Below are 11,928 nucleotides of genomic sequence, written 5' to 3'. Positions count from 1 at the left end.
CTCTGTCAGTGTGCGGAGGTGATGTAACAAGCCCCGTGTAAACAAGCCCAACACGTCTAGAGAAAACGAAGGGAGAAAAACCACTGGGTTCGCTGAAGCTTGTGTGTGTGTGTGTGTGTGTGTGTGTGTGTGTGTGTGTGTGTGTGTGTGTGTGTGTGTGTGTGTGTGTGTGTGTGTGTGTGTGTGTGTGTGTGTGCGCTCCCACCCTAACAACACACACACACACACTGCAGAGGGAGGATTATGTTTTTGTTGTTTTCACATTTAAGTTCCATTGACTCATCAAAGAATGTGTCCTTTCCAACTTTGGTCTCGGTGGCTTCCATCCTAGACATAATAAACAAACATGCAGAATTTCCAACACACCAAAGTAGAGGCATTCATTAGCTCTCAGAGATACTAGACACTGCCACTGGGAACTTGCCCTGTACGGCGACCTTTACATTCTGAGCTGACAGCGAACGTCAGCTCGTAATGGTTAAAATGACACAAGTCTGCTTTAAGAGTTCACTGGAAAACCTCCTCATCACTACTATTAAAAAGTCAAAGGAATGGTTGGAGGTGCAGGAGGAGGGGGAGGGTAACGGGGGGAAAAGGCGCGCAATGGCAGGTGAGAAACAGATCAAACCTTCAAAAACAAGTCAGTGGATATAAAAGACAGACCGACTGTGGTTTAGGGAGAGAGAGAGAGAGAGAGAGAGAGAGAGAGAGAGAGGTGCAAGGCTTATGCATGGAGCCAGGGTAATATAAGGCAGTGAGAAAAGAAGAACGTAGATAGACCAGGGTAGGTCTGTGAGGTCAGTGCAACAAAAGCAGCTTGCTTTTCTTTTCTGATTCTTTGCCACAAACATCACAACATTGTGAGTCAAGTTGAAAAGTGGTCGTTTCACCATAAGGAAAGCTTTGTGTGTCTGTGAGAAAGAGTGTGTTTATACATGAGGGGAATGAATGTGGAGAGGAAGACAGGTGTGGAGTGTTTGTTTAGGAGAGCTTGTCCCACACCTGCTGCCACAGCTCCCACTCTTTATATGTTACAGCCTACAAATACACACATAAACATGAATATGTACACAAGCAGCTGTAAATTTTCAGGCAGATTTGATCCAGGATTTAAGATCTCATCCGTTCAAGGTACAGCCACTGAGTCAGTTTTTTATATGCTGGAGAGTTATGTAATTTGAGGAAATAAAAGTTGCATATGGAAATCCAACAAAAATCTTTTAAAAAAATCCTCAGCTTTGAAGTTTTATCATGTCAAAGCTATGTAACTGCCTGACGCTTCCTCCTCTGTTCACCACAGAAACACTTAGAAGCAAGGCAACAGGTGTCTTTGTTCAATAAACACATTGTGAGGGACTGTATTAGAATTAGACTGTAATAGAACTTTTCTCATCCTAAATTTATACTTTATTACAGCCTTTCTTTGCAATATGCTTAATAGTTACAAGAATAATTACATACAAAAGACAGTTTTCACTCTTGCCATGCTCAGAGGACAACATTTCTGCTTCTGTATCTGGGATATATTGATGTGTACATAAGAAGTTGCAGAATGTGCAACATAAGGTTTGGGTTGTGGTACATGATTAAACAGATTGTTTTTGTGTGTATTGTGTGTGTGTGTGTGTGTGTGTGTGTGTGTGTGTGTGTGTGTGTGTGTGTGTGTGTGTGTGTGTGTGTGTGTGTGTGTGTGTGTGTGTGTGTGTGTGTGTGTGTGTGTGTGTGTGTGTGTGTATGCGTGCAGAGGGGACAAAGACTGGGTGACTGAAAAAAAACCATGCAGAGTGCACAGCCTGTTCCAAAACAGAAGAAAGGGGAAAGAAAAACAAGCAAAGAGAGAGGTTAGGAGAGTGCCAGTAAGAAAGGATGAGAGGAGGGGGGGGTGAGGAATTTTAGTTCTAAAGTTATTTTTAAACCAAGAACAGGAACTCTACTGTTGACTTCCCAAACACTGAAACATAGATCAGTAAAAGGCGAGAGCTGGGAAAAGGAGACAGGGAGGACACACACACACACACCCACACACACAGCTGTCAGGTGTGCCATCCCATACATGTGTCTACATCCATACACATGTATCCCTCCAAACATGTTCCTGTAAGCATCTGCTGTATTACAATACACTTAAATTCAGACTTATCAGGACACATGGCTGCATATTTATCATTCATGATGCGCATCAATCACAGTAGATGGCTCTGTGTTTTATTATGTTCCCGTTCTATATGTACAAATATATACATATACATGCATGTATGTATGTCACACGTGGTCTGATTGACGATAATGAAGACATGGTGTACGTAAGGAACAGACAGTCAGACTGCGCTATGTACAGGCCGATGGTAGGTGCAGACAGAAAGAGGAGACATTAGATTTAAAAAAGATGACAGACCAACAACAGGATATGTAAAGAGATTAAAAAATGACTGTGGATACTATTTCACACAAATTCAAATAAGTTCAAGGTCATCAGCTGTAATCATTTTCTGTTCAGCAGGCTTTGTCCTGTGTGCTTTTCCATAGGCTATGCCACCAGGCTGTTATTAGCAGATAAAGACGTCTGGGTTTATGGGGAGTGAGTTGGGACAAAACTCTCACACAAAGGCTGGAGGGAACGTTCTGTGTACACAAAGAACACACACCTTGCCATTCATGTGTGCTTTGTCAGGGGCTATTATGAAACCTCAGCTTCATCAATGGCTGCTGTATTCCCAACCGCAGGTTTGTGCAGCCTGGAAACAAGTAAGGAGTGGGAATAAACAGACGTGAGGAGAGTGATCAGGTGCAGCAGTTACAACCATCCTAAGAAGTCGTTATCTGTTTGGAGAGGCGCAGTACAGTTTGCTCTGCGTCACAGAGTATCATTTACCTTTTGACCTTTAGCCCGGGTCAACTCCTTCAGTGACGAGCGAGTTCAGCCTTAGCACGCACTCTGAATGCTCCTGATGGGGTCAAAGGAAACTGGGTCACCTGTACCTGTTCGTCAGTGAATATGCATCTTACTGCTGGTGCCCAACAAACCACCCAAGGCAAGGTCACGCCCTCCCTTCTGGATGCCCCCTCCCTCCTCGTGTCTTCGCCCTCCCTTCACCTCCGAGGTGTCACAGAGAGCACCCTTGTTCTAGCCTTCTCCTCCTTTCCACCGGGACCCCACAAAAATCCCAGATATCCCTGCAATTTCCGGTGCAATGTTTATTTGGTGGAAAGAGGGTTGGGGGGCGAGCTGCCTTGAAAAAAGAGCCTCACTCACAAACAGTTTGGGCTGCGCTTGAGGGTAAACATGTGCAGGAGGGGTATGCAAGGCGAGTGGTAAGAAGGACTGAGGCTTGTGTGTTCTGGTCCTGACACACAGATCCCACCTCAGGAGGGACACAGAGCACGGCTCTGTTCAGGCCCCAACGGCCACAGTCTAATAAACAGCTCCTGCACCTCCTGTCTGTTCAATGGACATCGCCCTCTCCTGGAGAAATGAGGGCATGGCATTAAAAAAACAGGTAAGAACAAACAAACCAAGAGCCTGGAATAAACATCTCTCTCAGTGGCATTTTAGTAATTTCATGCGCCATGATCAATACAGGGATTGGACACAATACCATGAACGTCTCTAGAACAGTATTTCCCACTTTTTTTGTCACCAGAATCATATCCAGTGAACTAAAGTAATCATTTTCCAAACGTGTTCATTTGAACTGATTTTAAACTGGAAGTTACTTAACTATGTAAAAGTGGATATTATTACAGTGATTTATTCATACAACTGAACTGTTACTGTTGAGACTGTTGAGACTGGTGTGGCACAATTTGCATGTTTCAACAGCCTGTTCATTCATTACCTAAAGCAATCTATTAAACCTGTTTATCCATTGCTTTTAGCTGACTGCTCTGTTCACTTGTTTTCTACTTTTCACACACTCGCTGGCAACAGGTAGTGTTCACCAAACTCAATATGTCAATTTGTATTTTAAAATCAAATTAGAATTTCTTTCTTTTTTTTTTTCTAAAGTACTTAGCTACTCCACAATCTTTCCAACTGCAATTGCAGAGAAAACAATAAGGGAACAATCAAGATGGGATGGGATTAATGTCTTAGAGCAACACAGATTTTTCCTTAATATTTTTAAAATATTTAAAGAAATCATTCACGAGCCAGTGAGAACATAAGGCATAAATCAGAAATGCAGGTCAAAACACAACGGGAGCCTCGAGACCCGAGGAAGTCAGTGGTCTCCCTTCTTTGGCTATATGACTACCTCTCACTTCCTCCTCGATGTGAGTGGCTGCAGTGGTGGTACAGGTAGGGAATAGATGGGGGCGTCTGGGTAGGTGCAGGGTGAGGGTGGGGGGGAGTTTTCAGGAAGCAGGAGGGGCACATGTAGGAGGCAATCCGACTGACAGATGGGAGGTAGGAAATGGGGGCGTCTATCTCTCCTGTGGCTTGCCGCTGTGTCTGGCTCTCTGCGGCTCGTCACCCCCCTGCATCTGGATACAAATAGCCGTTGCTGGTTGTTTGTGTTGATGGAGTCCTTCGTGTTGCTATCTGCAATCCCCAGACTTTGTAACCATTCACAGAGCTTGGCGTTCTCTTCTTTCTCAGTGAGTGATGGCACCACATATTTGTGTTTCCCCTCGCAGTCCACCTTATAGCTCCTCTTTCTCCTCTTCTCCTGCTGCTTTTCTTTGATCACAGGATCCTCTGATGTCTGAAGTGGAGTCACCAATCTGCCCTGTCTGCCTGTGTTTCTGCCATTAGCTCTTGCGGATGGACAGAGGTGAGAAAACAGCTGTCTGTCCCGCTGCCCGCTTTGTGCCTGAGGTCTCACTGAGATCAGAGACCATGTGTCTGCAAAAACCCCTGACTTGAACACAGCTTTCCTTTGTAGACCTGAATCCACTACTGGCTCAAGTGCATTCAACACTGTGCTGGACTGAAGGTCCTCTGAAAGTGCAGCATTGCACCCCAGTGGACACGTAATGGTCCGAGCATGGTTGCCAGTCAATATGTCTGTAAAAGTGTGAACGTCTGAAGCTTCAATGCCGCGTGTGTTTGCAGGAATCACAGCTCTAGACCTGCAGAATATAGAGCGGAGACGTCGGTGTGGGGGCACGCTGGCAGAGAGCCCAGACGGTCCTATGCTGCGAAACAGCGGAGGAGGTCGAAGAGTGGAAGAAGGTCTTGGAAATCCATCTTTCCTCTGAAGGCTTTTATCCATCCTAATATGTCGTGATGTACTTCACAAATGCCACTCTGATGTCCTCTGGTGTAGGAATAAATGGCCAAAGTGAGAGTGATTAAAAAGTCCTGCACGGAAGTTACAAAAGAAATCTTCTTTACAGATTCACTTCTGGAAGAACTGAGGAAATAACACTGAAATGTCTGAATGGAGGTAGTTTCGCTTTTATAGTTTAAAAAAAAAATTAAAATAAAAAAGCAAAAATAAAAATGACTGAAGAAGAAACGCAGAGGTGTGATAACAGAGTAAAACAGGTATCTATCAGCCTAACAACACAGAGGGAGTCTGACTCTTCATTCTTAAAAGAGGATGCTTGAAGTTGTCGTGCCTCTTGGTAGAAATGATGCAAAGAACCAAGGCTTTTCCTCCGACCATTCAGCTCATCTGGTCCTGGAAATGGTTTACCTCTACGCTTTAAATCCTTTCTCGTGTACTATTTCCCTAAACCAGCACTTCATCTGTGTTCCTCCTCTGTCCAGTGTCTTGTTCAGTCTATTTGAGTCTGACTTTTTTCACTGAACCTTGGATGACACCCATCTCTGTTCCAAACAACCCACCCACCTTCTCTCTCTTTCATCTTGTTGCCCTCTAGGACATGAAAGGCTCAGTCCATCGACTGTGCTATTCCATCCCAATAAATTATGAATTAATAGTGCAGAGCATGACAGCAAGAGATGTTATTTATTTACTGAAAAAAATTGGATCCACACACAACATATCACTTTTATTACTTACATTTTTCATACATATAACACAATCAGAAGTGCAGTAAAGCTTCATCTAATGCTTGTTTGGTATCTAAAATGATTTTGCCCTTATTGTATTGTAGGGCCGGTGTTAGTAGACAGATAGTAGACAGGGCCAATGTGCCACACACACTAGATGGACCTTTTAGCTATGCTTCTGTAATCTACAGTGAGAAAATTTGAACACAGCACTACATCTGCACTTTTTTGTTCTGTTTACCTGCGTACCTGAACACTGTACCGTACAAATTCAGTTATTTCATGCTGTATATTCCACAGTGATTTAACATTTTCTTCCCAACAAACTCAGGCCAAAGAGACAACTATATGCAGGTCTACTCATTAGATAATGAACTGAAATTGTCTGAAATTATAACCTGATATAAAGCAGTGTGTGTTTTAACATTTATATGGCCCATCACTTGTGAAGCAGACGTTTCCTTGAACTTTGAATGTTGTTTATTTAAGAGTTGCTAACAACAGAGAGACACTATTCATAAAGTGCTTTATACTTTATACTAAAGGTCTGAATACATCCTCCTCTAGTAATGAATTGTTAAAAAGGTTAAATTCACCCATTCCTGCCGCTCCTGTAAACAGACCGCCGTGTGCTTCCCGACATGGCCAGGTGGTGGCGCCACTCTCAGTACTTCAAGCCGGACAAGCCGGTGAAAAGCCGCCGAGACTCCAAAGCGGAAGCACTTCATTGGTCCTCGAGGTTAAGATCAACGTTAGCTAAACGGCAAGGTAAACACGGAAAATCCTTGGCATCGCTTTAATTTAATTGTGTTGTATGTGGGATTTGGGATCGTGTTGGCGAAACAGCCCGGTTTGTGTGTTTGTGCGTTTCGAAACGAGAAGTGGCGGCGGGTAAGGTGAGGAGGAGGAGGAGGACGAAGAGGGCAAAGTCATACGTAACGGAGGGTAATGGAGGAAACGAGCTGCCGGTAGATCGGCAGCAAACACGAGAGAGCGGGGAAACACCTCCGGACCAGTTGGAGGGGAATGGATGAGTGGATAAGAGGGGGATGCTGGTTAGGTTAGGAAAGTTTTAAACGCCTGAAGCTCAGTCATATCTTCATCTCTGTGTGTGAGCGTGTTGTAACAGAACAACATGGCTGTACATGTGTTCACAGAGAAACTGTCTGCTAATGAAGTTATCCTCATTAGACAGTTTTACTTCAGTAGCTAATTAATGAAAGGAAAATATTTACAGTGTAAATGTAACAGAAGATCATATGTTATGGTGGTGTTTCATTGTTTCCTCTGTTAACCTGCTCTGGGAGGAGAGCTGCTGATCCCCGTTGTCCCTTCTAGTAACTGCTTAATGATTTAAATTAGCGAGCAGTGATAAAACCTCAGTTGGGACAGAACCTATCAACAGGCTGTTAATCGACAACAAGTTCGATAAGCAAATATTCATTTGTGTGTGTGTGTGTGTGTGTGTGTGTGTGTGTGTGTGTGTGTGTGTGTGTGTTTCTTCTATAAGCAGAAATTCTAAAAGTCATTGGTCTTGGTTTCTCAGTTGAGGATATTTGCTGATTGCTTTTGTTTTGAGTTGGGATGAAGTGAATATTGTTATGTTTGGATGTTAAGTTATGACCAAAGAAGGAATTTGAATTCTACAACCTGGGTTATGTCAAATTGTGATGGACGTATTTCTTCATTTTCTGTCATTTTATAGACCAAACCATTAATTAATGAAGAAAATTATCAACAGATTTATTCGATAATGAATTACCTGTTAGTTACAGTTATAATTTTAATTATCAGTCCTTCTACATTCTGATTATTGCATTGATTGTTTTGTCTATAGATGGATGATGCTCATAACAACTGTCTAAAGCCCAAACTGACATCATTTAGTCCAAAGTCCAAATTTCTAAGATAATAAATTTACAATAATAAAGTGCTTAAAATAACACAGTAGATAAGGAGAAATTTATGCTTGTTTTCCTAAGTGTTATATTGAATGATTTACTGAATTGATTTACTCAACACTAATTGGTTTAGTTCTAGCTCTTTTTTTGTACAGGCAGGGTTTATAGTGGTTACAAACTGCTAATGTCATTCTGCTTTTGCCTCGACCAGTGTCAAACTGGCGTGAAATCACATTAAATTCTACTAATCAACATTAATGTTCTGGTATCTTATGTCTTTTGCACAGATGGCCCACAGGCTGCTAGTACGCAGAATTTGGACGCTGTCTGTGAAAGATATCCGCAGCCTCCCAACATCCACTGCCGCCATCGCTTCCTCCTCTTTTTCCACATCGCTGCAATCCACCACAGCCCGGGACTCCTTCCTCTCTCCCTCACGCACTCTACCTCGCTCTCTTCCTCACATCACCCGTCGGGCGGTCTCCTTCAATGTTCAGGACAACGAGGACTTCACAGAGAGGGTCATCAACAGTGAGCTGCCCGTGCTAGTTGACTTCCACGCCCAGTGAGTACTCCAGGGAGGGCTGGTTAGAGATTTGTCTGATTTGTCATTTTATTCAAAAACTGCTAAAGCTATTAATCATTTGTAACAATCAGAGTCTACAAAGAGCCGGAGCAGGTTGGTCTCAAGAAATTAATTATGTTCAAGAGATCCAGGATGTTGTAAGAGATGATTAAAACGTCAGCACAAACACTGATGTGCCACTGTAGTTCAGGTATTCATTCACCGACCTTGGAAAGGACTTTGTTTAACAGCTGCCCTGTCTCTTTAAGTGACAAGATGTGTTATATAGTGTGTGCATGTACACACCTCACCATGAGGACTCCACTCTCAAGTCATGTGTGATTACACAACAGCCACTGGATATACTGGCTGTAAACATTATGCTACATCTTAAAAGGGCCATGGAGATTTATATTTTTGAATTGTATTGTGTTTTTTATCACAAGGGTTAGGGTTAGCCTAGTCAAAATACATTCAAAATGAGCGCAGCTAAATCTTAATTTAAATACCTGAGTGACAGCATACAGTAGACCAATGAATGTTACTCAGAATCATCAGCATCGAAAAGATGAAATATATCACTATAAAAAAAATGTACCAACCTTAAAGGATGTCTGCCTCATGCTAACCTCACTACATATATAAGCACTGAGTCACGAGATTCTGTGAAATTACTGACATAGCAGCTTTATCACAGTTTTTATTTTTGTTATTTTGCTATAGGGCTTTTTCACAGGAGACCTTTGACCTGTTATAGTAGTATAGAGAAGCTGTATTTACCAAATGGTAAATTCTCACAGTCCCTGCAGTGTCTCAGCTATGTGCAGAAATAATTAAAGAAATTGCTTCAAAGGACAATATCTATCACCTGATTGCTGCTGCTTCAATATCAACTATGGATCTACTGTGCTGTCAGGTTATTACAGAATGAGGCTCATACAGATAACACCAATAGACAATGAAAATTTACTGAAAGAATGGATGCAACAGAGCAAGAAAATAAGTAAAAAGACATATAAAATACTCAAATGAAATGGATTTCTAGGCTGCAGACAAAATATGTCTGAACCACTTGTATATGCTGGATTACTGTCACAGCTTACCGGGACACTTGAACCAAATGGAACAGTCATTAATGTTATTAACATGTGGGCTTTTCCTGCTATGACAGGTCAAAATGTCTGGTGTAAAAAATAAGTAAATAAATAGATAAGCTACGCTTCAGTTTAGATATTTCACTCTTCCAGCACTTTGTAAACCTCAGCAGCTTGCAGTCATAAACTTCTCGTACAGATCGTACTCCGTATTAGCGTGTTTTAAAGAATGAACACTTTGACACTGGTTCTGTTTGTGTGGTGTCTTTAGGTGGTGTGGTCCGTGTAAGATCCTTGGGCCGAGGTTGGAGAAGGCTGTTGCAAAACAGAAAGGCCGTGTTGCCATGGCAAAGGTTGACATAGACGATCACACCGACCTGGCTATTGAATATGGGGTAAGGCTTAAAGTGAATTAAATTTTCATAAATCTTTGCTATAATAAATAAATAAAAACTTAATTGCGATACAAGATGTTGTTAAATCATAAATCATTGGTGTTGACATAAGCCTGTCTGTCTCCAGGTGTCTGCTGTCCCGACAGTAATCGCCATGCGGGGAGGTGACGTCGTTGACCATTTTGTGGGGATCAAAGATGATGATGAGCTGGACTCATTTGTCAGCAAAATCATTGGACAATAAACCAGCTGTTCCCGCCCTGCCATTCGCCACCGTTCTGGCACGGTCGGCAGCCCTTAGCCGCCATCTTGAGACTGTTTGGCAACCATCAACAAATAAATAAAACCTTGCCGCAATCCCAGCTGGCAAACTCTCAGATGCTCACACCCATCCCTAGACACACTTTGCTTTAGCTGTGCATTACTGCTTCTGTCTCTCTTGTTTCTTTTGTCTAGGGCTGGGTGTGTGCCTCCATTGACCTTTTAGATCACGCTGTGCTCCACTTTGCAGCAGTTCCATATCTCTTTAAAAAAGTGTGACAGCTCCACGGCTCTATTCATACCACTAGAGCTGCTGAGCGTGAGTGTGTGACAGTTTTCTGTAAGAGTCTGTGGAATGGAAAATACACCGCTGTAATGCACTTATACTGTATGACATGAGGGATGAAGATTTATTTAGTTTTAATGGAGGAGAAAACTTAACTTAAAACCTGACAATACTGAATGAGGTTTCTGACAGTGTTACTTGTAGTTCCTGCTTTTGTCCACAAGAGGGTGGCATTTTGTTAACATCACAAAGCCACACATGGTCATTTTACACCATTATGCCTAACAATGTGAGAAAGGAAGACCTTTTTGCGTGTATGTGTGTGTGCGTGTGGGTGTGTGTGTTTCTGTGTATGTCTTTGGGTCCTGACTGTGAAACCTGAGTCAAGCAGGAATTTACAAAATATGAGTTTGATTTAGTTTATTACTGAACTGAACTCCATGTACCAGTAACATGACCAAGTGACGTGATAAAGGAGTCAAAAGATGTTCTGTGTTTGATTTGTGTTTTTGTCCGTGGATGAAAAAGAGACGAGGGAGTTTTACTGTCCCTAAAGACGCTGATGCAATAGTTCTGGTGTTTTTGTGTGTGTGTGTGTTTGCGTCAGTGTTAAATGTTCCCTCGTCTCTCTCAGCCTTCTATCTGAACATGTAGCTGTTACTCATGCCGTCACAACCCTCTCATCAGTCTAACTGAAACGCCTACACGCCACCCTGCATTTATTGCTTCTCTCTAAATTACCTCCCTTCTGTTATCCCCCCTATATCAACACTGTCCGCTGTCCTGTCTGTCTCTCTAATCTCTATAATGTCTTGAGTCTCACACCTGACCAAAGATCCCTTACCAAACCTTTTCTCTCCTCTGTCAGAGTTGGGATCGACATATACTGTAGCCATGACAGACTGTGACCCCCCCCCCCAGCCACATTTGACCTTCCGTTTTCAGTTTCAACTGCTTGGTAACATCTCACACCGCCTGCCTGTGTCTCACCAGTCCAAAGGTGTGTGACCCCATCCTTTGGACACAGTAAACATCATATCAACACGGATCCCTCTGTGCTGTGGATTTTGACTTTTGGCACTATCTGCTTGTTTGGTAGTTGCCATGGTTCCCAATTAAAGCAAAAGTAATAAACCGTTGTGTTATCACTGGACATTGTAAATATTTAACAGAGGAATATTGGGGCAAGGCAAGTATGCATAGCACCTTTAAACAAGGAAATTAAAAGTCTTTTAGATAAGACAAAAGAACTAAAATACTTCTCCTGTGGTTTATCTGTTTTACTAAGAAGGGCACCTACACACAGTGTCCATGCAAGGACTCTGTCCTATAAAGACCGTGTGTGTGTGGAGCGTAGGATTAAGGTGTTTTTTCTGTGTCATTGCCTGAAACACTCACTCACTCAAGTAAATGAGGTCAAATGGGGCTGAAGGAGAGCACCTGCAGTCTGACTCCCTCCAGTCATCC

At 42.6% G+C, this 11,928-nt stretch overlaps 1 protein-coding gene across 1 annotated transcript; it reads left to right on the top strand.

The window, feature by feature from the left end:
- The first annotated feature begins 6,830 nt into the window (after positions 1 to 6,830).
- On the top strand, positions 6,831 to 10,948 carry txn2 (thioredoxin 2). The gene is given in 5 exon segments (XM_041063479.1): positions 6,831 to 6,855; positions 8,148 to 8,425; positions 9,791 to 9,914; positions 10,042 to 10,101; positions 10,103 to 10,948. Coding segments are annotated over 4 exon segments (618 nt in total). The 5' UTR covers positions 6,831 to 6,855; the 3' UTR covers positions 10,259 to 10,948.
- Positions 10,949 to 11,928: the final 980 nt, after the last annotated feature.

Source organism: Toxotes jaculatrix, chromosome 18 (assembly GCF_017976425.1).
Source record: "Toxotes jaculatrix isolate fToxJac2 chromosome 18, fToxJac2.pri, whole genome shotgun sequence".
In the NCBI taxonomy this organism is placed as follows: Eukaryota; Metazoa; Chordata; class Actinopteri; family Toxotidae; genus Toxotes; species Toxotes jaculatrix.
The sequence above is the reverse complement of the archived record's forward strand: the minus strand, read 5'-3'. Positions and strand labels throughout refer to the sequence as shown.